General features: G+C 38.9%; 1 protein-coding gene across 2 annotated transcripts; it reads right to left on the minus strand.

Annotated features, from left to right (window-relative positions):
* Positions 1–305: 305 nt before the first annotated feature.
* XKR9 (XK related 9) lies at positions 306–27,171 on the minus strand. Of its 2 annotated transcripts, XM_005443194.3 has the most exons (6): positions 26,695–27,171; positions 25,405–25,477; positions 20,676–21,809; positions 17,248–17,812; positions 7,926–8,149; positions 306–6,001 (listed from the first exon to the last, which is right to left on the minus strand). In XM_005443194.3, exons 4-6 carry the CDS (start codon positions 17,520–17,522, stop codon positions 5,358–5,360), a joined length of 1,143 nt encoding a protein of 380 aa, XP_005443251.1. In that variant the 5' UTR covers positions 17,523–17,812; positions 20,676–21,809; positions 25,405–25,477; positions 26,695–27,171; the 3' UTR covers positions 306–5,357. The 2 variants fall into 2 exon arrangements, with proteins under 2 accessions (XP_005443251.1, XP_055562324.1); XM_055706349.1 differs by having other exon boundaries at positions 17,248–21,809.
* Between the last annotated feature and the right edge of the window lie 60 nt (positions 27,172–27,231).

Below are 27,231 nucleotides of genomic sequence, written 5' to 3' on the forward strand. Positions count from 1 at the left end.
TGTAATTATGATATAAAAATAGGATTATAGACTGTGGACACAAGAAGTAATCCACCTGATACTCAGCAGTACCTAGGGTATGCATAAACATACTGGTCCTCTGCTTCAAGGAGGACATGGTCAACTGGAAGAGAAAGCAGCAGGAAGATCAGCCTGGGAAACAAGACATACATAATTAAGTGGTTTGATGTGTTTGGCACTGAAAGAAGTCTGAGAACATGATAATGATCATCAAATATGTAAAATACTGCTTCACAGAAGAAGGAAACCATCTGCTCTGCAAGGCAGGAAGGAGAACAAGGGGCTCAGACTGCAATAAAGAGTCTGGACGTAAGAGGCTTCTGCTCCACAGGACTCTGTAGATCTGGGGGACATTACCTAAGATGTTGTGTTTTTCACAACCATTTAGAAAACTTCTTTCAGGAATGGCATAAATACAGTAGTTCTGCTGTAGGGTAAACTACAAATCATGTTTGAGGTCCCTTCCTGCTCTACTACAGTACAACACACTTCAAGTTCGGCCAAATGTGTGGAGTATGCTATGTGGAAAATGGCAGGAAAACACCTGTTCCCCCTGTCTCTCTTTGTATGCCGCCTTCTCCATACCTTCTTCTTTGCAAGTGACCTTCAAATATATACCTTTGTCATTTACTGTCTCACAGCAGCCGAGAACTGTCCAGGGACATTTAGCCCTTGAGTTTCAGCAGCTAACTTACTCCCCACAGAACAAAATGGGTAACCATCTCTTTTCCAAGATATTTGTAGGCTCCCATTAAAAAATACCTGTGCTTAATCAGAGAGAATTAAGATCACTTATAAGTGCTGAGCAGACAAAGCACATAAGAACTTTGCTACCAACTTTTTGTTGCATTCTGGCTGCAACAGATACATATTCTTCTAAGTATTGTCATCCTCACCTGGACAAAGTGCCGGTAGTAGTAACAATAACGGTAAAGATGAAGATTTTGTATTAAGATTCGCAAAATCACACTAAAGTATGAGGCATGAATGCACACTTGAAACCCTTCCTATCCTTTCTCATTCTGCTCTGTTATTTACAGCTGTGTTCACTGTCAGAAATAAAAACTATATGCTAAAAATAGAAATATACCTGGAAACCAACATACAATCATAGGAAGGCCAATGCAATTTATAGTCTCAACAGGTGTAAGCAGGGTAAGGTAAGTTTGAAGCATTGCCACTATCCCACCACGGTCTACATTTTACTAAGCTAATGAAGACTGACATAGTGGGAATCTTCAGTGTGGCTTGGATTTGTTATATGTTAGCTAATTGGTGGTAAAAGAAGAAAAGATTTTGATGAGGGTGGATTACAAGGGGTTATATGCACTCCATTCAAATAGTGATTGTGTAGCACATCTACTTTGCTTAAAAATCTGTGAAATGAAACTGAAGTGCTAGGAAGTAGAGAAGAGCACAAAGAGGTAGAATAGGAAAATTCCTCAGCTGAAATGAATGACATATATATTGCCTCAGGTTCAGGCAAGATAAGTTGTTTAACCTCTTGAAGTTGTTTTGGGGTTTTTTGGCAAAATATATAGATGGCGGAAACTGTGGGCAGAATGCAGGTAAGCAAAAAAAAATAAAAAAAACAACAACTACCTTTGAGCTGTGTGTATGCTTCTACACTCCATAATGAAAATGAGATGTTAGGTTTGAAACCATCTTTGAAATGCAAGACACTGTGGTAGAAAAAAAAAAGAGTTGCTACAATGTCTAAATATATAAAGGTTAATGTTTGGGCTTGGGGGTTTTAGAAATAAATATGCATAGTACCAGCAACAAGCAAGAGGTGGAACTCAGCACTTTGAAGGGTTAAAGTGAACTTTAGTCTTCCACAGATCACCCCCTGGTACTGTGTCTTCATAAATTTCCCCTGTTTATGGAGTGTTTTTGATGGCAGGCAATTCTTTGTTGAAAGTTAAGTGCTCTTTTATATGAATAAATAAAGAAGGCTTTGGTTTGAATGAATACATTATTTTGACAAATGTTTATTGGAAACCCAATTATGGCTTCATAAATCAGTGCTATCTGTGGTACATCAGGTGAGCTCACCCATGCCATCAAATGGCACGTTGAATATTAGCAGGATAATTAAAATAATTCTGTTGAATGTTGTCTCTCTTACCCAGGTCTGACAGTAGTCAAAGCAAGAAGAAATTGTTTATTATTTTTATTTAACTTATTAAAATACTTCTTGTAAGATGTAATGGACATACTTAACAAAAAAGAAAAAACACATTTGTTTTCAATTTGCAGTTAGATTAAAATGACAAGGTCAGGCATAATGCATGAACTGAGTGGCAGCTGAATTTTAAGAGTAGTCGGGGAAACAGAAAGGATATGTATGAAGTCTATTGTTTGAACGTTACACCTAGGTGAAGTGGGGCTTTGTTTGTTTTGTCTGAAGTGGTCACTGATGATATGAAATGTCTCTAGAGTAAATTCATGTGCTTCCTTGCCCCCCCTGCTACAGTGATTCTGAGTTACAATGACCAAATGAATGAGAAGCCATTTTCATAACTATGAAAATGAAGGGAATCAAGTGAAAATCTTGAACTCAAGGTCAAGAAGAAAGGGAGGAGGTTAAAGCTGAAAATAAATAAACAAAAGTCTGCAGGGGACAAGCTAACAGGAATTCCCATCTCTTGAGGCCCTCTGATGACCGCCAAATGGAGAGGTTCACAGTATCTGTGGCAGGACACTGAAGATCTGTTTTTTATGAAAAGAACTTACATGATTTCCAGAAGGATCATTTCCCAGTTTTTTTGATATGGTTAAATTATACCCACTAGAACTTATAAACATTAAAATAGGGATTGGAACTCAAGTAACTGGGGTTTGTGTGTATTTGAATGAACGTGATATAAATAGCCACCTAGATGCCTTTCTTACCAAGTCAGTTTCAGTGTAACATTCTTCTCAGTGGCACAGGAGAGGGAATGAGGATGCACAGGGACAACAGCACAACATTCAGATTTCTCCCATGAAAGAAAATTAGTGTTAGGAGTTGGCCAGAGAGATGGCAATGAAATCCCTTTACTTGGAATCTGTCAATTCACTGAAAGAAAAAAAAAAAATCACCAAGACAATTTTGTGTTTCACCAGAAACTAACCTTCCTGCAGAGCAACTCGGGCTCCAAATTTCTGGCATCTGGCAGCGCAGACAACCTGGAGGCTCCAGGGCTGAAACTCCCACACTAGGACTTCTCAGAAGCTCATATTTCACCAGAGATCTACTTCTTAGATAATGTACAAGGTTTGAGGTCATCTTCCAAATAAAGGTTAGACAAAATTTTGTAATCTTCTGCAAGATAGAGATAAAAATCTCCCTTCTCCACCGTACCTTACCCTAGTCCCTTCTCAGGATTTCAGATGAGCAAACAATAAGTATGGGAAGCTATATAGGGTTAGTCTTGACTATTTAGGATCCTATTTTTCCATAGCAAAATAAGAGTACTTTCAGCCTAAAACCAGGCACGCATTTTGCTGCCAAGGGTACCATCATGAGTACTAAATACTCTGTAGATAAGAGACAGAACTTAGGGCAATCATGGTCCATGAAGCAGGATGGAGCCTTGGGGTTTTGATCTTACCTATGCAGCCATTCCAGGGCAAAAAAAATCTGGAAATCTCTCTTCCAGAGTAGACAGAAGAGAAGGTACTGTTCTATATATTCATTTAAGGAAAACTATTGCTTAAATCTCATGGATCGTGGGGGTTTATGTCTTAACTTCTGGATCTGCATTCTAGCTACCCCTAAGTGGAAATGAGGGATTTCAGAAGTAAATTTTTCTTACTCCGCTGCTTTTTCATGCATATCCTCAGAGAGGCAGATCATTCAATCCAAGCTATGCATCTAGAAATTTCCTTGAATAGGATTAAGGAGGTGTAAGTGGTAAAGAGAACTATGGAAATGGAACTTCCCTGAGCTCTGCTAAGGATGGAAGGGTAACAAGCAAAAGGCAGTCTGGAGTCCATGGACTTGACACAAAAGGCACAAGACACAGCTTTTCAGCACTCTAATTATGAACCAAAGCACCAGCCCTTTTTCCAGAGTTTCAGGGAAGTTTGCTGTCAATAATGCTAACGGATTTGGTCCCTGGCAAAGTTTATCAGTTTTTCTTATCTTTAGTCTCTTTTCTCAAACCTTTTTTCCTCCCTTTGCCTGTGGCTACTGTAACTGCAAAGGTGAATTATTGGAAGGGGAAAGGAGGGGAGAGAAAGAGCCCTGTTTTTCATAATTCAGATTTAAAATGCAGCAGCTCCAAAAGACTTCCTCTTATATTTTATTTCTGAAGAAGCTGTGGCTATCAACCCTATTTCCTTTGTTGTTGATTCAGTATTTGAACATTAATTTCACTCTGCCTTCTGCCAAAAAATCTTGATGGACAAGCTGGCTATTCCATCATTTTCTAGCCCCTGTGAGTGCAGAACAGTTGCTTCTCTCTTCTCCAAGTGGCAAAGACAAAAGAAGCTGCACCACTGCATACCTTGCATAGCCTTCTATTTCAGGGGAAACCAGCTTTTAAAGTATTACATCTTAGAGCTCCAAGGAGAGGAAAGCTTCAAGGAAAACTGTTATTCCTTTATATGCAAGAATCCTATTGCCATCCATAAATCACTCAGGCTGCTATTATAATCCAGAACAACAACCTGGCATCACCCCTAAGTACAGAAGGTTGCGTGAAAGATGAGCAGAACAAAAACAATAAAGAAGTCATTAAAACACCTAAAAGATAAAATGCTTGAAAATATCTCCCCAAATTTCCTGTGGCAAGACAGTGATTGAGCCATAAATCAAAGCTATTCTTCTTCAGGGGATATTTAGAGAGAAGGCAGTACAGTTTGTAACTATGCTTATCTGAAGAAAAACTGCAGCTCTTACACTAATGGGGAGAAGCAGATAACTGATCACTGCACTCAATTATTTCAAATGCATGCCTCTTTCCTTCCAGCAAGAACAGAAAAGTAAACCTTGTTTTTAACAGAATCAACATAAATGAATAGAATATTGTTTCAATGCTAGCTTTCATTTGATTAACTTTTAGCTTTTCCTATGTTCTGTTTGCATTGCTAAAAACTAAAACAGTGGACTGTGTTGGACAGACAGATTAAAATGCTTCTTTTTCAAAAGTAACTTTGACCAGCACATAAGAGATATATTCATGTTAGAAAGGCTTTGTGCAGTATCACAGAAAACAATAGTTACTCAGAGCCGATAACTCTGGTCCATTATGTACTACTCAGTGATGATACATGAGAGACAATAAGAGAGAAACAGACCTATCCAGCAAATATTTGCTTTGAAGTCTGCACAAAAAGATCTATACAGTTCATTGCATTATGAAATTTTGAAATCTACTGATTTTCACTCTATATTTTTGTCCTACCTCTCCATCACCTTCATCTGAACATGCCTGTGGTCTGCAATAAGCAGTAGGATGGAAACACCTATAATAAACAACAAGAAAAATAATACCTAACACCAAACTAAGAATAGTTAGGATGCTCACAACTGTAAAATGTATTTCTTTGATAATGGAAGGTTTCCAGAACAAATATACAAACAAAATACCTAGAGTTACAACAGTGTGAGTAGCATAATACATAGAAAGGCAAAGTTTTGTTTTTCTCCCCTTTACGTTAAAAAAGGTAAAAATGAGAATGATTCCAACTACAGTTCTGTATAGATATTCCATCTTCTTAGATTTGCAGAATGTTGTATGTTGTTTCAAAGTCCAGGTGAAGCCACAAATCCAAAGAAATGTCAGCAGAATTGCAGAACTACCAACACTTAGTAGAGTGATCAGTGAAATACTGAGTAACCAAGAAGTGATGGTAAGCAGTTTATAAAACAGATACATTAACCCGGGGAGCACATGAAATTCATCTTTATCAGGTAGAGATTTTCGTAATGATATCTGATAATCAACTGTTGAAAAGGAGATACCACAAAAAGACATAATAATGGCAGCATCTAAACAAAACAGAAGGAAAAATGTTAGACTGAGGAAAAAGATACTTATTTTACATTATAATTTCAGAATGAACTTTTGGAGACGTTCATACTTTCTTAACACTTCCTTTATAGCAATATTATATTTCCTCTGTACTTCTGAAAAAGTCACCTTAATTTTAAGGCTCAGTTTAGTTACCTAAATCTAGGCATCTAATGCTGTTTGGTATGCCTATGTTATCCTGCCCACCCTCTGGCCATTAATGGTCTTGCACGAGTTGTGTGTCATATTTGCCATCTCCATACACAAATGACTTGGAAATTCCCAAAGTATTGCAAATATAGCCCAAAGAGTTGTGGTGAATGGAGTTAAAAACAATTGGTGGCCGGTCACAAGTGGTGTTCCTCAGGGCTCAGTACTGGGGCCAGTCCTGTTTAATATCTTTATCAACAATCTAGATGAGGGGATCAAGTGCACCTTCAGTCAGTTTGCAGACACTGCCAAGTTGGGTGGGAGTGTTGATCTGCTTGAGGGCAGGAGGCTCTGCAGAGGATCTGGACAGGCTGGACCGATGGGCCGAGGCCGAGTGTGTGAGGTTCAACAAGGCTCAGTGCCGGGTCCTGCACTTGGGTCACACCAACCCCACGCAGCGCTACAGGCTGGGGCAGAGCGGCTGGGAAGCTGCCCAGAGGAAAAGGACCTGGGGGTGCTGGTCGACAGCCGGCTGAACGTGAGCCAGCAGTGTGCCCAGGTGGCCAGGAAGGCCAACAGCCCCCTGGCTTGTGTCAGAAACCGTGTGGCCAGCAGGACCAGGGCAGTGACCGTCCCCCTGCACTGGGCACTGGTGAGGCTGCCCCTCGAATGCCGTGTTCAGGTTTGGGCCCCTCACTGCAGGAGGGACACTGAGGGGCTGGAGCGTGTCCAGAGACGGGCAGCGAAGCTGGTGGAGGGGCTGGAGCACAAGGCTTATGAGGAGCGGCTGAGGGAACTGGGGGTGTTTAGTCTGGAGAAAAGGAGGCTCGGGGGGGACCTTATTGCTCCCTACAGCTACCAGAAAGGAGGTTGTAGCGAGGTGGGTGTCAGTCTCTCCTCCAAAACAACCAGTGATACGACAGGAGGAAATGGCCTCAAGTTGTGTCAGGGGAGGTTTAGTGGTGGACTCGGCAGTGCTAGGTTATACAGTTGGACTTGATGATCTTAAAGGTCTTTTCTGACCTGAATGATTCTATGAAATAGCTCATAAAAACCTATGTTTCAGCAACTGGTATTGACTCTAGGCTGTCTGTGTTGTAGAAAATTATAACTAAGACTTGACTCTTCACATAGTCATATTTAAGATGAGATTTGTCTGACCGTTTTGTCTGAGTACCTATTGACTCCATGGACTACAAAGGAACAATAATAGACAGCAGTGCTGTTCTATCAGTTTGGTAAGTCAATGTCTTGCCCATGGTCATGCTAGTTTTAGAACTGGAAATGGTACAGCTGCTGTCTTGCTTCTGAGAGTTAAGCCAGTATCTCTTCATGATATTGCATTCTGCAATGCGGACATATCCTTAGGTTTTTTCTGATTCTGTCCCTCATTTGTAACATGGATGATGGTAGTGAAAGCTCACAGGGCTGCTCTAATACATTACTGATTTCAAGATGTCAAATCAGCAGTTTTCAAAGAAACTGTAAGCAAGAGCACACATAACAAAGTGTTCTGCAAATTATATACTAATTACATTCTATTAGATGTTATGACTTTTTACAGTGAAATCTTCTCTTTTATGAATTTAGCAGAATGGACCATATACTAGACAGAAGTTCTATCTAAATGCAGAGTAATTATACAGTGGAGTGTATGTTTTCCAAGGTATGTTTAAAATGTTATCCAATCACATGAGTTATCTTTTTAGGTAAGATACTCAACTTGCAAATTAAGCAAAAAGGCAGACTCACATTGACAGAAATCATTTTTGCCATGTTCCATGAGGATGTAAATCTGGACAAAAAGTTGTGGTGTGGTCTCAAGAAAAGTCTTGAATACCCTGAGCATGTTAATATCAGTCACTACATCAACAACTTGGTTTTGAATGAAGTTGGGAGGCTCTGTTTCTGATGTATCTCCGCTGCTTTTTTGTTTAAATGCAGCTTGGCAGCCATACTTCAAAGCAAACCAATACCTATAAAAAAAGGCGACTTGATTAGACAGCATTTTTTAGAAGTGCAACTCAAAATGATGTAGCCTAGCAATGATTTTTTCCCATTTCACTCTCCATTCACATTTTATCTTTGAATGTAATCCAGCAGCTTCTACTAAGATAAAATTTTGTCTGATATCTGTCTGGTTTCAGTGATATCAGATAATCATTTAAGCCTATTGATACCAATGCGATGTAAAAACTACTAAAACAGCATGAGACTTGCCTGAATAAAGATTACAATCTTTATTTTGTTAGGTTCTTATTTCTTTAAAAGTACCAAATTTCTGAAGTTTCCCTTAGCATCTCGCCTCAGTCTCTTTTTGATACTCATTCACTTCCCTTGTAGTCTTTTGAGGGTATTAGGGAATATCCAGCTGTGAACATCCACATTTATATAATATAGATCCATAAGCCCCAAGAATAGTATCTGATGAATTGCAAACATGCAACAGGCTTTTATAAAATTAAAAAAAAAAAAAAAATCACTGGAATGTTATTTTCTAAATACTCAGGCAGACTTTCATTTCAGAAAATTATTTTCAAGACGTAGATTCCTGGGGAGACAAATTCTACTAATAATCTGAGTGAGTTTACATGAAGAACAGTTCTGGATTATTTTCAATTAAGCCTAAACTATCACTTCCTCTGAAAGAGCAGTAAATGCAAAGATATGTGGAATTAGTCATAACTGGTGTACATTCTGTGCGGTAAAGAACCTTTTCTGTTCAGGATGTCTCTAATGTTTTGCATAGATATAAATAAAACCTAGCTCTCATCCCCATGTTCAAGACATTTGCTTCAGGCCTGGAGGTGGCATAGCACCTTAGAGGGGAGAGAATGCTTAAGTTTTAATCAGAAACCATTTTGGTAATTAAGAAGGAATGAGCTGTTGTACATGGTAACCTTTATAGCTGTGCTTAGGAAAACAGAATGGTGGCTACAACCTGATGTAGGACCAGACCTCCAGCTGCTGGAAATTACAATATTTCTGCTGCCCCTGGTGGGTTCACACACAGATACACACAACTCTGGTGAATGATCTGACTCATTGCACTACTGCTTTAGAAGATAAAGGAGGTAGGCAATGCACTTTTCTGTAATAGATTAAATGGAACAATTCCAGAAGAGGTTTTCACAGCTGAAGATCTCTTTCCAGTTGAACTGTTAAGCAGCACACAAAGACTCTTTCAGAACTAGTTAACAAATGAAAGCTGGGAGAAGTATCCTTGTAAGTATGTATGTAAATCCTACCTTACAGCAAACCAATGCTTGCTGTCTTCTGCTAGTTAGTTGACTTCAAGCAGTCAGTAACACTAGCTGAGCAGACAGTTGACTAAGCCTCTTAACTCTGCAGCACCATAATAGGCACTTTCATTGCTAGTAATAGCATAAGCTTTTGCAAGGCATGAGGACTGAGGCTTGCTCTGTTTGAAAATTTATTGACCTGTCTGTGACATTTAGCTTGGATTTTCTGCAGAAAAAAAGATGGTGATTTCTTCCAATTGACCAAGTGGCTAACTTGTTTTACTTTTGTACATTTTTGTGGTACATCCATAGTTTCATATGGGTAACAGTAACAAACAGATATTCCGTATTGAAGGAGATATTTATGACAGATGTGATGAAGTAGGATAGAGAAATATAGTCCTAGTATGATAGCAGAGGTCCTGAGAGATGGTGTGCAAGAGTACATGCATAGGATGATAAGAGATGGCTTGTACACTGGAGACTCCATGGCTATAAACAACTCACCAATGGTCAGTTATAGAAATGCAGACCTGGGGCTGGATGAAACTAGTTTTAGGGGTAACAAAGAAATTATATCTAACATGCATAAAAGGCACCATAGATACTAAGTTTGGATGTAACATGAAGCTGCAGAGAATAAAGAGAAAGCTAAAAGTGTGTTAGCAAACATACAAAAAAGACCCAAAGTGGATCCTAAGAGTGAAGAAGAAAACATCAACAGGAACATCAGGTTCCTCCCAGCATGACTCCACACTGATTAACGCCCATAACCCACCCACACACCAGAATGAAACTGCTGACCTTAAGACCCAGAGGAGCTGAGGAAAGGTGAACAAAAGGGGTAGGAACTAAGAAATATGTAACAATTTTAACTGTGTTATTATTACTGAAACTTTTTATGCATAGAAGTATTATTGCTTTCCCTGTAGTAAAAAGATCTAGACTAATAATGATTCTTGGAATCAACTGTTACAATTTCATTTCTACTAATAGTAAGTTCTTGGCTTTGTAGGTATATAAATCCTGTTTCTATGCCCATAAACTTAATTTTGAGCATAACAGCCTTCAGACATCACTTTCAAGGCTATTTCTGCCAATTTAGTTCCCAGATGTTTTGAGCTTCCAGTTTCTTCTCCAATGAACCCATTTTGACTATAACTGGCAGGCAAGGACAGCAAAAGCAGTCCTTTTTCAAGAAAACTCACTGGTACTCAGCTGATTTTTCTAGCACTATAAATATTGCTAAAGGCCTTTCCCCTCACCAGAAGAATTTAGTCATCCGGATTACGAAGATTAAATCATTCGTTCAGATTTATTTTCTTGAGAAATCAAGCAGAACACCACAGACCACCATTTGGTTATCTTACACAGCTGTAAAAGCCTGTTAATGTGCAGGGTAAGAAAGGCAAGGTCCTATGCCTCAGTTCACCTACTTCCATTCTTTAAGGCTGCATCTGAGGTGATTTCAAGATTCACGCTGAAGTGCTGCAGGTTCCTGATTCCCTGATAGTCCGTAGGATCGTACGCACCATGGACCCCATGAAACCCATGCAGCTGCATTTTCTTCACATAGAGCACAGGGGGCAACAGATCATCAGACACCTAGATCTCACAGAATCATCTCTTCCCAATACGATATTGGAGCACAGTCCCCTTCTGCTTACAAAGGGAGCTAGGAAGAATTCCTGGGTTCTCCAGGTGTCAAAAGTTTAATACCTTCACCACCTTTAAAGACCAAATCCTTTGACCACAAGGGAGACAGTGTCAGAGGTTCTTCCACTGCCGAAAGCGAGATAGCTGGGATCTGCAGGTTTAAGTGCATACATTACTTATTCCCTGGTCTGTTACAGTATGCCAACCATACAAGTGAAAATTGCAACATGGAAGCATCAGTAGTCAGTGTTGGAGCAGCTATGTTACTGCTGAGTAACCCTTTGGTTACTTCTTGTAACCCTTTGGAACCTTTCTTGCAGAGATTCACAGACCGCAGCCCTGCCATGCAGGCCACACGTTGATTCTGCGAGCTGGCTCTAGATCCATTATTTACTCCCAAAGGAAACTGTTTTCTACTTTTATGTTTTTGTGTATTTATCTTACTGTTCTCTGAATAATCACTCATAAGCAAAGAACTGAACTGTTTGGCAAGGCATCTATAGCTTTTTCTGTTTATAAAGCAATTAGTATTCCAAAACATCTGGGTCTTGCATCCAAGTTGTAAACATCTGGAGAGTTTGCAATGTTTTCAAGAAAAAACAATTGGATAGACCAATCTGTTAGTTGTCCATGGACTCATTCACCAGAGCCTGTCTTTGTCCAAGCAGCAACAAGTGGAAACCAGCTGCACAAATTTTGAGCTGCAGAGCTCACAGCAGAGAAGGCAGATGATATATAAGGCAAGAACCAGATGTTGTAAAAGCAGTATTTCAGCTGGATGTACACCTGAAATCACTTGTCACTTTTTGGAAGCATATGCCTTCTGAATATGGTATATTAGGTTTATATTGTTATAAGTTGGTATATATATACCATAAGATACTATAGTTTCTTTCACTAGTTGTAGTGATTTCAGTTAGTCCACTTCTGACCTTGAGTACTGTATAAAAGACATCATTTTTTCTAGAAAAGTCTGTCCAAATACTTCCATTGCTCTATGACTATGCATTAAGCGAGGTGGTGTTCCCTGAGCTCCACATGCCTATGTCACTTACAGTAATTCACTGTGACAAATTTTTCCTCTTTTAAGAGTATTTTGAGTTTACACTCCTATTCCCATCTGCCCATGTGACATGTAATATTAGGACATTTTAGGAAGGGCCCGTAGCCAACTATGGCCTAGTGTTGAACAATTGCATTCACAGATTCACAGCCAAGGGCAAACGAAGTTCAGTCCATACTAAAAGGTAGGTCAGGCTCGAATCTTCTCCTTTATCATGCCCATGGCGCACCTAAACACTATGCCTACTCTGAACCTATCGTAATTACATTCCTATAATCTATTTTCCTATATCTATTGATATAAAAGTTTTGTGTTTCAGTCTTCGTAAACTGAAAAAAACCCCAAACTTTTAAAAAGCTGCTTCAACTGGAATAATAATACATTAATTAAAAGTATTGGATTAATTATGTATTTTAAGTACAGGTACATCTTAAACTGAAGGTGAAAAGGTCTGTCGTTAATACAGACAAAGGTAGGGTTACCATTTACTTTTTCTCCCTCTAAACTCATTAAGGAGGAACTTTTCATTAATCCAAGGTACATAAGCTACATGGAAGCCAACAGAGTAAAAAACTCACAATTTCTTTACAACTGGAATTGTCATATGTGAACAGGAAAGTATTATCAGTGTTTCTAAATATTATATCCACTTTGACAGGAGAAAAAGAAAACGTTTCTGCCTTCGTAGTGTTGGTTTGTGGAGGATGCAGATGATAGGACTCCTACCTGTTATAAACATTCCTTGAAACGCAGCTCCACTGTCTCTCAGTTCTTGAGATACTCCTACATTTTCATCATCACGTCATAAGGGATGAAATTTGCTCCTGATCTGCTGTAAAATTAGGAAGGCTCTGGCTCTGACTGGGAATTCACAGATGGGACAGCTACTTGGTTTTGCTGCTTCACAGCCTTCACATGCCACAGGCAAGCTGCCTTGCCAGTGCTTCCATGTATCACCTGCTTCCCCTCAGAGTTCCAATAAGGACTTTCCACCACAACCCCAGTACACTGGAAGACTACACGTCCCATATCATCAAACTACACTGATAAAGACTTGGGTGCCGTTTAGAAATGCAGGCAGGCAGGGTGTGAGAGACCTGGCAACAATGACTGTTCTGTCTAAATTCTACCCACACAGCCAGTTTGCAGCACTGTATAAATCCTTAATCAAAGGAAAATTATTCTCTGATGCATGTTAATCTTCTATAAGACAAATATAATCTTCTAAGTATCAAAAGGCATGGATTAAATCCATGACACTGATGCAACTAAGTCAATAGTTAGGTCAGTAAATTTATATTAAGAAAATATGATCAAGCACATATTATTGTGTAACCTCTAACTCACTTAAAGTAGCATTACAAACCTTCCACTTCTAATTGACTCTCTCTACCTCTCTGACTTGGTATTGTAAAAACCTTTCTATTTGTTTTTTCCTGTGGAAATTCTTGTTATATACATGAATTGCTAGAGGCATGTTACCAACTTCAGCCCTCATTTTTGACTAAACTAAACATCACTTATCTTGACTCTGATTTTTTCTCATTGCTTTCTAAAAACATGCAATTAAATAATCCCAGGCTCATCAAAGTACTCACAGTTACTCTGATGTCTCATGGACTTACAATTCATCTTTACAAATATGCAAAAAAATCTTCTTCACCTGCTTCGGTTCAAAGACACAGGGCCTCTTGAGCCTACCTTCAAGCATCAAAAGACACAACAGCAGCTGCCAATATCACTATGTCTGCTGCCTGCATGGCCTTCTATTCTGACAGTGAAGGTTATTAACTGATAAAATTTAGTCTTCTGCAGGTGTCCTTGACTGATGCTGTGAACTGCTACATGTCAGTGGACTTCAGATTTTGTACGGTGCCCCAAGGGAAATGTCCCCTTTTTCCATATTCACTGACTGTGGTGCCGTCTTAACGTTGACTGTGATGCCACAGTCTGTTCTCAATTCTACCAACGTGTGACGCATTTAAATCATAGAATGTTTCGGATTGGAAGGGACCTTAAAGGTCATTTAGTTCCAACTCCCCTGGCATGGGCAGGGACACCTTCCACTAGACCAGGTCACTCAAAGCCACATCCAATGTGACCTTGAAAAATATCAGGGACGAGGCATCCACAGCTTCTCTGGGCAACTTGTTCGAGTGTCTCACCACCTCCACATTAATTTGTTCCTAATATCTAATGTAAATCTACGCTTTTTCAGTTTAAAACCATTACCCCTTGTCCTATCACTACAGGCCCCGCTAAAAAGTGGGTCAGGCTGAAAATAATTTTAGTCAGCATAGCTAACATATACTTTACCAACTTAATTTTGTCTCCTTGCAGAGAATAACATTTCATATGAAATATAACTACAGGTCTACATTCTTTCCATTAAAAGAAACTGAAGCCTTATTTGATATTAAATAATTTAAATTTCATTCTTTCTCTCTCTTTTAATATAAATGTGCATAAGTGTATACACACATGATTTACATATTGATTACTTAGCACTGGCAGTGTGATAACATACACTGATTCTCATTGTGCTGTGCGCTGTACAAACATAACATAATGAAGTTCCCTGTTTCAAAGATGGAGCAAGAGGTATAAAGGATGTATGAGAGGGAAGAAGGGACAGAAGAAAGAAAAAATGAAGGAAGATAATTTGGTAAGGTGTATTCACACCTTCTAATTTCAGGCATCCTACGTTCACTGGCCAAGTCATATTTACTAGCTAGGCCCCTATTTCCTTTGTAGTGAATGGAAAATATTGGCTCCTGCCGCAAATGACCTTCTGGAGAAGATCACCATAACAAGTATGACCTGACTCCTGACAAAATCTATTTTTATCCATTGACTGCAGAGATAAACTTGAGAGACTCATTGTCTAAATTAACTGGATACATCAGATGACTAAGAGGGAGAACAGGAGGGTGTTGTACGTGGATACACCTAGGGAAACACATGTAACAGGAAGTACGTAATAGTTTATCACAAAGGTACTAACACGGATGTCAGCTTGCTGTTATCAGTTTATTTTTTTACGGTATGCATTATCACACTGCTGAACTGTGAGGAGTGGCTGAAAGAACTTTGTAATTCATACATACCAGCTTGGAAATTTTCCAAGTGTAAGCGGCACCATAGGAGAAAACATCATTTGTGCAACAGAGAACAAGTGACCAATTTGACAACACTGTTAGTGCAAAGGGCAAAATTATATTTACTAGATAATAAGCCACTTAGAGAAGACAGGGCTAATTCTGGGAAGGAAGTTTCAAAAATTACAGTAATTCACGGTAAGAAGTGTTCATTGGAAAGGGTATGAGTTCAGGTAAATCCAAGAGTACCATGGATTACCTTAGAATGTAGGTAACCCATTAAGATTTTCCTGTAAAAGCAGCATTTTGGATAGTACAAGCACTGAGTCAAGATTACAGTATCTAGAATTGTAGATTATTGGAGCTTGGATCTGAATTCTTAAGGTCAGTGTTGAAAGGTGAGGTCTTAGACATAGGCACTAACCAGCAGGAAATTTTAGGGGCAACCTGGGAGTGTAAAACCAAGTAAAGGTGAAATTAGAGTTGCAGTCATGAACAGATTACAGAGAATAAGGTCATGGAAGAGAAAGGGGAAGAAGGGAAGGTTTTGGCCAGACATTGCAACAGTGGCTTCTGCTATTCTACACCACGGTTACTGGCTTAATATTTATCATCAGTTATCAGAAAGACAGGTCATGGATTTAACTTCCTGTGGAAGAAACAGATTCAGAGAGGCAGGTTTGTAAGTCACGAGAACAAGGATGGCACTCCCAGCCACACCTGAAGATGAAAACCCTTGGGGACAGACAAAAAGGAGAGTGCCACTGTGGGCCCAGAGGTACCGCCTCTAAAAAGCAGTACCTATTAAGAGTCCCTGTGGCCAGGTTTTGGTGTATCTCACATGAACCAACCCATGTCCATGGATCTGGTTAGTGAATAGGAAAATGTCCAGAGAAATTGAAGAGGGAATTTCTTTTTCTTAAAAAATGTAGTATTTCTAAGTTTTTCTAGTACCTGACACCAGAAAAATTAAACCTGTCAGTAAATATTCCTCTGTGAAGTCTAAAATGGCAGGATTGTAAGAGGAGAGGCTGGAAAATAAAGCTGACAGGCAATAGGAAGAAGAATATTGAGAGGCAAAAGTTAATTGTGATATGTAAAAGCTCCATCAGTTTTCTTAATCCATGATAAATAACATCAAGAGAACAACATATGTTTGAGGGGAATTCTTCCATTGGCATAAATATAGCTTTCATTGCTGTCCATAGAATAGTACAGGAAGTTAAAGGAGGCATTTTAGGTGTTTTATTAAGTGCCTCTGACAGTTCTATATTCACTCATTTCATGTATGTTGCACACCTAAAATAATTGAAAATCGGGACTTTTTGCCAACATCTTTCACCTCAGTTTTAAAATGGAAGTAAAACTTTGGCACAGGTGATCTCTATAAAGATAACGATAATTTTATAGCAAAGCCACTAGAGAATGTTAAGCATATGGTAGCTTAAACTATTCCTGGACATGTGCCTTTTAGCAAACAAAAGTTCCTGTTGCTGTTAACGCAGTCACTGCAGGAAGTACTGCTGCAAGTATTCTTACTAACTATTCAACTATACATTTATCTCCTGAATCTTAGTGCATTTTCCACATATAGGTGGACTCTCAGGTTCAGAAATTACTTCTTTCTTCAGTTGTCTCACCTGCTTAGTGTAATCAAATTAATTATCTTCTTAACATAATTTTAAATACTTACGTTTACCAGTTACAACAGTATTACTCTGTAAAGCAAGCTTTTTTATTAAATATGCCCTATGAAAAGGCTGATGAACCAGAGTTAGGCTATGAATGATAAAAATTATTACTTACAGGTAAAATGAAAGAAGACCTACATTTCCATCAAAACCTGACATAATTTACCTTGGCATAAGCAGACAAAAATCCATTTGCTTACATGGAGCAATAATTATTAAGGCCAGAAGTGGTCTTATCCCTAAAGCCATATTAAGCATTTCTTAATAAACTGTTCTAAAGCAGTATGATTTCTCATTTAAAAATAAATGTTAAAATGTGCTTACCTTATAAATATTCCGCACTGAAAGAGATGAACCAGAAAAATCCATTTCAGCTTCCCAGTATCAGTACCTTCCCAGTCATTTTTAAACCATTCATAACTGAATATCTGATTTATTAATGATGAAAGGCCTCTAAAACACAGTATCAATATACTCCAAGAATATTGTCCTTGACAAAAATATTTACTAGCTACCCAGAAGTCCACTCCAATATCAACTATGTAAATTATAATTCCACCAACTAAAAAAATAAAATTCTGCTTAGTAAATTTCATCATGCATTAGACTGTCACTGTTGTCATTCTTTCCTTACTTTATGTAAAAAAAAGTCAGAATTAATCTAAAGTGCTTTCCTGCAATGGAGTCTTTTTCCTGATGATACCACCTGCTCATAGTACTTTATACAAAGGAAAGTCAGGTTATGGATTTTTATTATGGCAAAGGGACTTGCATTTTTCTGTATTCTTGATTTAAATATTAAATTAACTTCACTGATATACATGTATTCTGGAAAAGATAAATGTAAATTGTATTTTTAATTGGTGGAGTCATTCTTCATTACTAGTTCCTAAAAAGAAGAAGAAAAAAGAAAGATTAACAACATTTTCTTTTTCAAGTATCATACAGCAATTCTCACAATCATTTAAACAAGCAGGTACAAAATGCAGAATGTATTGAAGTATCAGTGAACAATCACTTCAAGAGGAGCTGCACCTCTGAACCTGCTGAGGTCACCCACTCTCCCAGCCAGTGATCTTCACCTACCAAGCAGCTGTTGAGATAATTCCTAATAGTTGCAAAACACCAAGAAAACAGCTTACCTCTACTAGTTTTTAAAACCAGTTTATGGAAAAAAAGATTGATTCCTTCCCAGAACTTTTTTAACTGCTGAGCTCTTGTCCCTTACTGTGCACAGCACAAAACAAGAAAACTCCTGTCTTGAATACACACCATTATATCAGAGTACACATCATTATGTCATTTCCAACTGTGTTACTGCCTTTGTATGCATACATATAGTGGTTTTATCATTTCTGCTTGGTTTTCCATATGCAGCAAGAAAATGCTGAATAGGACTGCAGCTCTCCTGTTAAAAAGACCTGTAAGGAGCCAGACCCGCACCATTCTGCACCTCTCTGGGAAATGTCTCCCAAGCTGTGTGAGGTCATCACACAGATGACCTACCAACATAGTCTGCTATAGATACAATTAATTTGCAGTCTGAACTATGTTTACGTTGCTTAACATTGAAAGGTCTTGTGACCTCTTTGAGTAGTCCTTACACATCTTTCCTCTGTAGATCTGTGGTATTTACCAGGTGAAACAGAAAACCTGTAAGGCAGTATATTCTTTGCCTCATTGATTTTCACCTCTGCAAAGCCATAAACGTTAAAATGACAATGTCCCCTATTTCATTTGTGTATCTTAGGGAGAAGCTGCTGGCAGCAATCCCAAAGGATATGATGCAGGACATGCCAAAGCACTGGGTTTGGGCTGGTGCCACCACCGAACAGCAGTAGTCAATACACAGGGAACAGCTGCGCCAGGGAACTCAGAGCAAGGGAAGGGCACGTGGAGCCAGGTCTCCTTTGGTCCTAACTTTCTGTGAAGTTAGGTACACTGCCACAGAGGAATGAAATAAGGCGATCGGTTAATATCCCATGATAAAAGGTAATGACTATTTTTTGCTTGTATTGACTGGGCTGGTCTACACTGTGACCTAGGTACAAATCCAAAAACAGGGAACTTAAGCCTTTAATTTCCTAATGAAGACAAGGGGGAACATAACAGCCTAAAAAGGTGCTGAGTGTCTACACATTTTTATTTTTTTTTATATAGGCCTTAGCTATTTCTAGCCTTCTGCTCTATGTCCTACTCAGGTTTCATGTCCTGGCACAGAAAAGGTCAAAAAAGATCAGGCTATCTCACAGCTGGGATAGCTGCAATCCTTTCACTGTTCTTTCCTATCCTCTCCAATAAAATACCACTAATCTTTTTCAAATCACCAATGCAATTTACATCCAATTCACAGTCTGATTTGGGGAAGCAGACTTTGATACAAAGTCCAGCATAAAGTGAACTTTGTGTTTACACGTTTCACATCTGAAAACTTGTGTATGAACCAACTTAAAGAGTTTATTACTAGGGTTCATTCAAGAAAATTCCAAAGGAATTGTATTTACTCTATATAAGAACATCATGTCATTCTGCAGCTTGATGTACTACCTTGGTCAAGCTGTATCATTCTTTGTGACAAGAACATTATACCTGGGATTTAGAACAGACAAAAAAACCCCAAAAAACAAACCAAACCACAAACAGGTTCACTATTTGGCTGTTGCAGAAAACACAACGGTAAAACATAAGTCAATAACTGGATCCAAACAGAAAGTTCTTTGGATAGGCAACTTATAGCCACAGTATATCAAGGTTCACATTTAAGGACTAATACTGGCTTTTGAGTGGCAAGGAGTAGCCTCAAATTTTGTACCTGAAATGAATAAATACGGTAACTGGATTCCTTCCTCTTTACAACCTCCCTATTCTTTTGTATCTGAGCACTTCACAAAGAGGAATTTTCTCATTATCATATTACCCCTAATAAGAAAGTAAGTTTTACAGACTATGTTCAGACTCCTCTGAAACAACAGCACGAAGAGTAGTTGTGAGCCAGGTGATTTCTACTTCCAATATCCATACTGTACAAACTGCTGCCATGCTGGCAGTCTGCAGACCTGCCTAGACATCTTGGTGGTATATGAAGCCATCAAGGAAGCTGAGATAAACACACACGTTATCAAGCATGTCAGCTTGCTCACAGTCTCATAATTATTTTGAATAAGGAATCTAGTCTTGAAAGAGCCTTGGAACAGCTACACATAGGGGTTATATTTTGCACATTGCAACCTAAAAAAAGCTAACAGAAACTCACAAATTTGTATTCCAGAATGTCCAATGTCTTAATTCCAAGCCCAAGTACAAATGTGCTCACAGGTGCACATTAAATTTCTGATTTAGATAAAATTCTGATCATCTAAATTAATGATCTCAGCCCTTAATATCCCCTATATTTTATGCATGATAGCACTCCAAAGAGCGTCATAGTCTCACGTATCATGTGGGGTACTAATTAAGTGCCACAGGAGAGCGAATCCTGTATCACTCTGAATTATATTGTTCTCGATCTTATTAAATATATGAGATCTAACATGACAGGAGCAAAAAGAGTAAAGTGTCTGTCAGCCAATATAAATATAAGCCTGCTCTAAAAACTAACATTTTACTTTTTAAAATGTTAAAAAATAAAAAGTAAAAAAAAAATTAACTTTTACTAAATCATTTTGTGATAAAGCAGAAACAATAAGATGTGATTAGCAAGGCCTTCAGTTCTCACAATACATCTAAAATGCTATTACAAAATGCAGACTTACCTTCATACTGGCCACGGATAGAGATTTTTCACTTTTAAAAACTGTAGATTTGCATCTACAGGTTTTCCATCTGTACCTTTACAATACTTGCAATCCATGAAAAGTTAAAGGGCTTACTGATACAAAATGAAACTAAAATCATATGGAAACCACATGACACAGTTAATAATTTGCCACCTGTCAGGAACTGTCATTCTCATTAACATATTACAAAAACTCTGTTCTAAAAATTTGGTTTAGAAGTCCCTGTCTATATTTAATACTAAGTTTAATATTATAAAATTTCCTTCAATAAATTAATGTCACACTTTACTCCATAGAAGTAAAATAGAAGTAAAAAAAAAAAAAGTATCACTTTCCCTCTGTATATTTATATATCTGTGTAAGCATGTTCAAATTTAGAGACTTAGGTTTGTTAGACCTGTTGAGCAAAAGTCAACATATATTTATGGAAACACATACGGGTATATGTGTGTGTTTATATGTATAAGTTTGTTTATTATACATTTACTTGTATACACATTTATATATCTCAAAGATTTATACAAAAAGAACAATCTCTTTGGCTACAGTTGAAAACTGCAGTACAACACACTTTAAAATATGTACAAAATGCTTTTCTGTGCAATGACACATGAAGAGACTGCATGTGTCCAGCGACAAGTGACTAAAATTGTTTTCCTCTGGTGTAACTACAGGTGTTTGCGAGTCTGCTCCAGCTGAGCTATCAGCACTCAACATACAATTTTTATGCATGTTTAAAAGAGCTGCAGTGTACAAGGAGCAGGTGTAGTGTTTTAGCCTCTATGACTGTGCTGTGCAGGATGATGCATACCCTCAGCCAGAGCAGTCTATAGCTTTTCTAGCTCTTAGGACAGGAGATACAATTCTACCAGTGTCTTCATAGTGAACATAGTATCAGTGCCTGCCTTCTATTGTGCTCCTTCCTGCTTCCCCTTATAGGTTGGAAACATCCTAATTCTAAGCAGTTCTTGCAGTGCTTGAAATACCATTATTTTCACATCATCACTTGAACAGAATCCACACATCAAGTTAATTTTCCAAAGATAAAAAAAGTGTCTGAATCCAAAGCAGTACTGCAGAAGTCCTGGTTCAATTGCACATGGTTCATTCCTGCAAGACAACACATTGGGAAAACACCTTAGGACATCAGTGAGGCAACGCATTATCTATAATGGCCTTCTGCACAAATGCAGCAGAGGCCTTTCTGCCTGTGCAGGATCATCTCAGTGATGATTCAAAGGTAACAGGCCTACTGCATGCATGCTCAACAAGCTCTTCATAATGGCTTTGAGCATCATGAATGCACTAATTAAAAATGTAGTTGTATATTGCTAGACAATAAAATCCCAATGACTTCAGAGAAGCAGCAGCTCAGCAATTGCAATGACACCTGTTCTGTCCTATAAATGATAAATGAATACAAGCACTCTGTCAGAATATAGCTTTTGTGGATGACATTTCTTTCAATGTTGGACTAAGCTACTGTGTGCTTTTGCAGTGAATTTATGATATCAGCGAACCTGCTGATATGCTGAGACCAGCACAAACCTATGCAATCTTTGCTGAGAAAAACAAAAGTGATTCATCATGCCCATCCTGTCTTGTATTCCCCTGAATTGATTGTTCCCATTTACAAAAAATGCACTGGAATGGTCTGGACCACTGGTTCTTCACTGGGACCAAGATGGATGAGACTGCAAGAGTAGCTGCAGACAGGATGAGACCGAATACAGCCTAAACTATCTACATTTAGCAGCTTTTACCAAGACTGCCCCTTTCCATGGATCTGAGCCAGATTTGAAAAAAAAAAACCCTGCCCTCCAGTACACCATATATTTCTTTTAAATCCTAAAAAATCTCTGCTGATCTTAGTCAATGATTAATATAATTCCTTTATGTATGAAAAAATTTGGTCATCTGAGATATGTTCTCCCTGAATTATAAACATATGCATAATTTAGCAGCAGAGCAATAAATACATTATATACCGAGTTTGGTAGTTTAACATTCTTATAGCTCCACCTCAGCTTTTTTTTAATTTGTAATAGGCTTTGCAAGCTATTTGCCCAAATAGTGATTAAGCTCCTACAGCTTTAAAGGAAGGCATCTTAAATCAGCCAAGTCAGAAACTCATCACTGTGACCTTTGTTATTAAAAAATGACCAAAAGTCTCTAGCACAGAGAGAGAGACAAGGTTTGTGTATCTGACTCTTGGAGTGTAAATCAAGCAGCTCATGAGCTAAATTACTGGCTGGATGATTTATTTGTTTTCTAGTCAGACTTGCCATCAAAGAAAGTACATCTTTAAATTGTGACAGAACTCTTATGCTATTCAGTACACATCTTGTTACTTGCTTCCAAATGGGGTAAAAAGGACCTGTCTTACCTGCTTTGATTAGTGTTAACAGAAAATTGCATATTTTATCTTTGGAATAGTCACCTTATTCCAGACATCGGAAACTAAGGCCCTCACTAGGACTAGCAGGATGAAATGCCAACCTGAAAAACCTTGGGATTTCTGAAGATTCACTGTGTGTCTTTTAAGCTTTGCAGTCAATGAACGTTTTTGCCATTGGTATTAATGGAAGTTACAGAAGAAAATGCATGGCTTGAAAGAGCGTATTGGCTGGTTACTTCACCTCACTCTCTAGATTCCCTTGCTTCTTCATTAATTATTCCAATGTACTTGTACAAACTACCACCACTGCTACTTGGTACCCTGCTACAGCAGAACCCCATGTCACCTGTCCAGTGGACCGAAAAGTTGAACTCACATGGAGTATTTTTGCTCTGAGCAGCATAAACATACAGAATTTTAGGAGAAGCTCACAAGATCACAGAACAACTGAGGCTGGAGGGACTGCTGGACATCATCTGGTCCAACCCCCCTGCTCAAGCAGGGCCACCTAGTGCAGGCTGCCCAGGACCATGTCCAGACAGCTTTTGAACATCTCCAAGGATAGAGACTCCACAACCTCTCTGGATGACCTGTGCCAGTGCTTGATCACCCTCACAGTAAAAAAGTGTTTCCTGATGTTCATAGGGAACCTCCTGTGATTCAGTTTGTGCCCCTTGCCTCTGGTCCTGTCACTGGGCACCACTGAAAAAGACTGGCTCTGTCTTCTTTGCACCTTCTCTTCAGGTATTTATAGGCATTGAGATCCCCTGAGCCTTCTCCAGGCTGGACAGTCCCAGCTCCCTCGGCCTTTCCTCACAGAACAGATGCTCCAGTCCCTTCATCATCCTCCCCTAATCACCTCCTACAAAACAGCTCCTCTGGCTCTCTACATTTTCGACTCAATGCTGCCTCCTAATGTAGGAATCTTGCAGCCTATGTTCTCTCTATGAAATGTGCTTCACCTCTTTTTGGTTTAAGATCTCTACTCATCTCTGTGCCAGGTAGCAAGCATAAAAACATAATGAAACTTAAAGAAAAGTTCTGCAAGTACCAAGAAATATATGCATATCTTACTTAAAATACGTTTTATAAATAGCAGCAAATGACACTAAACCTTTCCAACCAAAAATCCTCTCAAGAAGACTTCCATGTACCAATGTTTGCGAAGATAAGTATCTCAAGAAATTTTCTATGTACTATTCAATTGATTCTGTGTAATTACCACAGAATTACATGCTTGTGCATAGATCTATTAGGCTATTACACAGCCACAGTGGAGAGGTATTTATTCCTGACATTTACGCTTTAAATGGGGAAGAAAGTCAAGTGCCACTATTCTTGAGTGCTAAAAATGCAAGCAGTGACCTTGTGAGATTTTCAGAAATACCAAACTGCATTTTATATATCTCATAGTTGTAGAAAATTAACTCTCCATCAAACATCACATTGTATTTACCAGGAATATCACTTTAGGTTTATTGAAACTCGGCTTTTCTCTTTTTTTTTACTGGTAGTCTAACATTTCCTGCTTCAGAGTATTTTTCCCCTCAAAATTTTGTCTTAACAATGTAAAACTGCCAGTGAACCAAAAGAACGTGAGGATATATGCTCATATTTGCTTGTACCATATTAGAGTATAATAGTAAGAGTTTCACCACATGGCTATTAACCCCTGTATTATAAGAGAAACAATACACTTTTTAAACCGATGGGGTGTGTAGGAAATGAAATGGTCGTAGAACCGGTACTTCGTTCTCCAAAGGCACCCACTGCTGCCACCTACAGACCACACACATTCACAGCGTCTGTCTAATACTAGAAAATTTATTCTGCTACAGGACAGTAATAGTCGTTATAAGTATTTCTCGGAGAACAAGCCTACAGTTCCCCAGACAATTCTTAATTAAGAAAAAGAAATGTCTCGTGATGTTAAAAATAACTTGCAACTTCCTACTTCTTAGCTATCAACTACATGTAAAACTTCAGGTAAATTGTTTCAGAAATCTTCTCTACTTTCAGAATTTTCTTAGAAATAGGAAACCACTGAAATACACAACTTGCCTTTGCTTAGGTAGTACCCTCTTCTAATGACATAGCAACTAAACTTTACCTAAGAACTGAAAATGGGTTGAACATACCACCAAATAGGTATACACGTGTGGTACAAAATCAGTGTAATAGGGTACTTCATGATTAGGTAAGTTCAGATCTATTCATAGTTACTTATAAAACAATATGCAAGAAAATTATATGGGAAGAGACTGGAATATCGTGTGTAGGGGTGTCTTGCTTACTTCAGCAGCATACCTGCACACAAAAAGTCTTCTTTCCTTTGACCTGAAACATCCTTTCTGTTGTCCGTAGTTCATGCTTTGATGAGCTTGAAAAAAAAAAAAGTAATTATTTTGTATCTCAAATAAGTAAAGTTTTGATGTATCAGATAAACCAAAGAAATTGGCTTGAAGGCCTAAACAAAAGGATGGCCAGTATCTGTTTGTGTCTGTGTTTTTTGTGATGCCTGGCAATTAACAGCTGCAATTGAAGTCCATGCCCAGGAGTAAATCTTTTTAATTGCTGCATAATACAGGCCTGCACAATGTACTGCAGCAAGCCCCTCATGCATCACAAAGCAAATAGTTCAGCTGAACGAGTGACTGCAAGGTAATGCATATTGTTTGTGTAGCTGAAGGGTTAGCTAGCACTTTAAATTTAGCTTGTTAGTAGCTAAACTAGCACTGATGAAACAGCCTAGAGGCAAGCATGGTGTTGGACCCTGGACAGTGAAGATGCAGTGCTGCTGTCCGCTCAGGCAGCTGAAAGGCACCATTTGTTCTCTGATCTTGGAGGCCAGCTGAAAATCTGGAGTTGTGAGCTGACATAGCAAGTGCAGCATGGCTAGGCAGGTAGTAGGGCCTACCTCAGAGCTGCCTCCCCTGCCTCATGCCATCCTCTGCCATGCTGCCTAGGAAGCCAAATGCATCAGATGAATCTGCGACAGGCTGAGAACCAGTGATGGGGAAAGGAGAAAAGAAACGAGTATTAAAACGGGGAACATCAGTTTGTCATGCCACGCAAGATGCAGACCTTTGTTAGTATGTTGAAGCCTTTTAATAGCTCATCTCCTGGCATGTATTGCATGTATTACTTGCCCACATTAGCATTTAAGCAAACCAAAAAAATTTAAACTTCAAAGTTTCATGAAGTTACAAAGTTCTGTTGAAGCCACAAAGTTTTGGTTTTCAGTTCCACGCTGTAGTCCGACTTGTTTGTGTCTAACAACTCTTTTGGAAGTTTGCCTGTCAAGATCATATTTGGGGATTTCTGCCCCTTCAGAAGACAGTGGGAATCTGTTTGGTTTGCCCATGCAAATCCCAGAAATGGTCCCAGATCACATGTAAGGGTTGCAACTGTATTTTCATATAATGAAAAATCATTTTAAGCAAAACATATGCTACCACCAAACACTTTTTTGTGCTTTGTATTGCTACGATCACCTTATAAATTCATATATCTTTGTTACAGGTAATATATATATATGGAACAAACAGATAATATTTGAAATTCTAATATTGGTAAAGTTGCCCACAGAAATATTACCCTGGTCACCCTCATGTTGAAAGAGTGTTTCCTGATGTTCCGAAGGCACCTCTTGTGTTCCAGTTTGTGCCCACTGACTCTGCGCACCCTCCCTTCAGGTATTTGTGTACGTCACTGAGCCCCTCAGAGCCTTCTGCAGGCCGGCCAGTCCCAGCTCTCTCAGCCTTCCCTCAAGAGATGGTCTAGTTCCTTCATCGCTTCAGTGAGCCTTCACTGGCCACTTGCCAGTAGCTCCCCCATTTTCTTCAAAATGCTGAATCCTCGAGAGCTCCTATATGCCGTACAGGGGCATATGTAGCTCCCACATACGCTTTAGTAAGTGACATGTTCTCAGAACATACAGAGGATGCAGCTGTCGCTACAACAAATTCCTCCCAGCTTTAGGAAGAGGCCAGCAGAACCCGGACCTGCCTCCCACTGAGCGGCAGCGAGGCACCGAGACGTCAAAGGCGCACATCGCCTTTATTCTACTGAATCACCACAGCGTTTGCTCCCAGAGGCCGAGTTTTAAGCGAAAACCCGCCGCAGCGGCAGCGG

Source organism: Falco cherrug, chromosome 3 (assembly GCF_023634085.1).
Source record: "Falco cherrug isolate bFalChe1 chromosome 3, bFalChe1.pri, whole genome shotgun sequence".
Classification (NCBI taxonomy): domain Eukaryota; kingdom Metazoa; phylum Chordata; class Aves; order Falconiformes; family Falconidae; genus Falco; species Falco cherrug.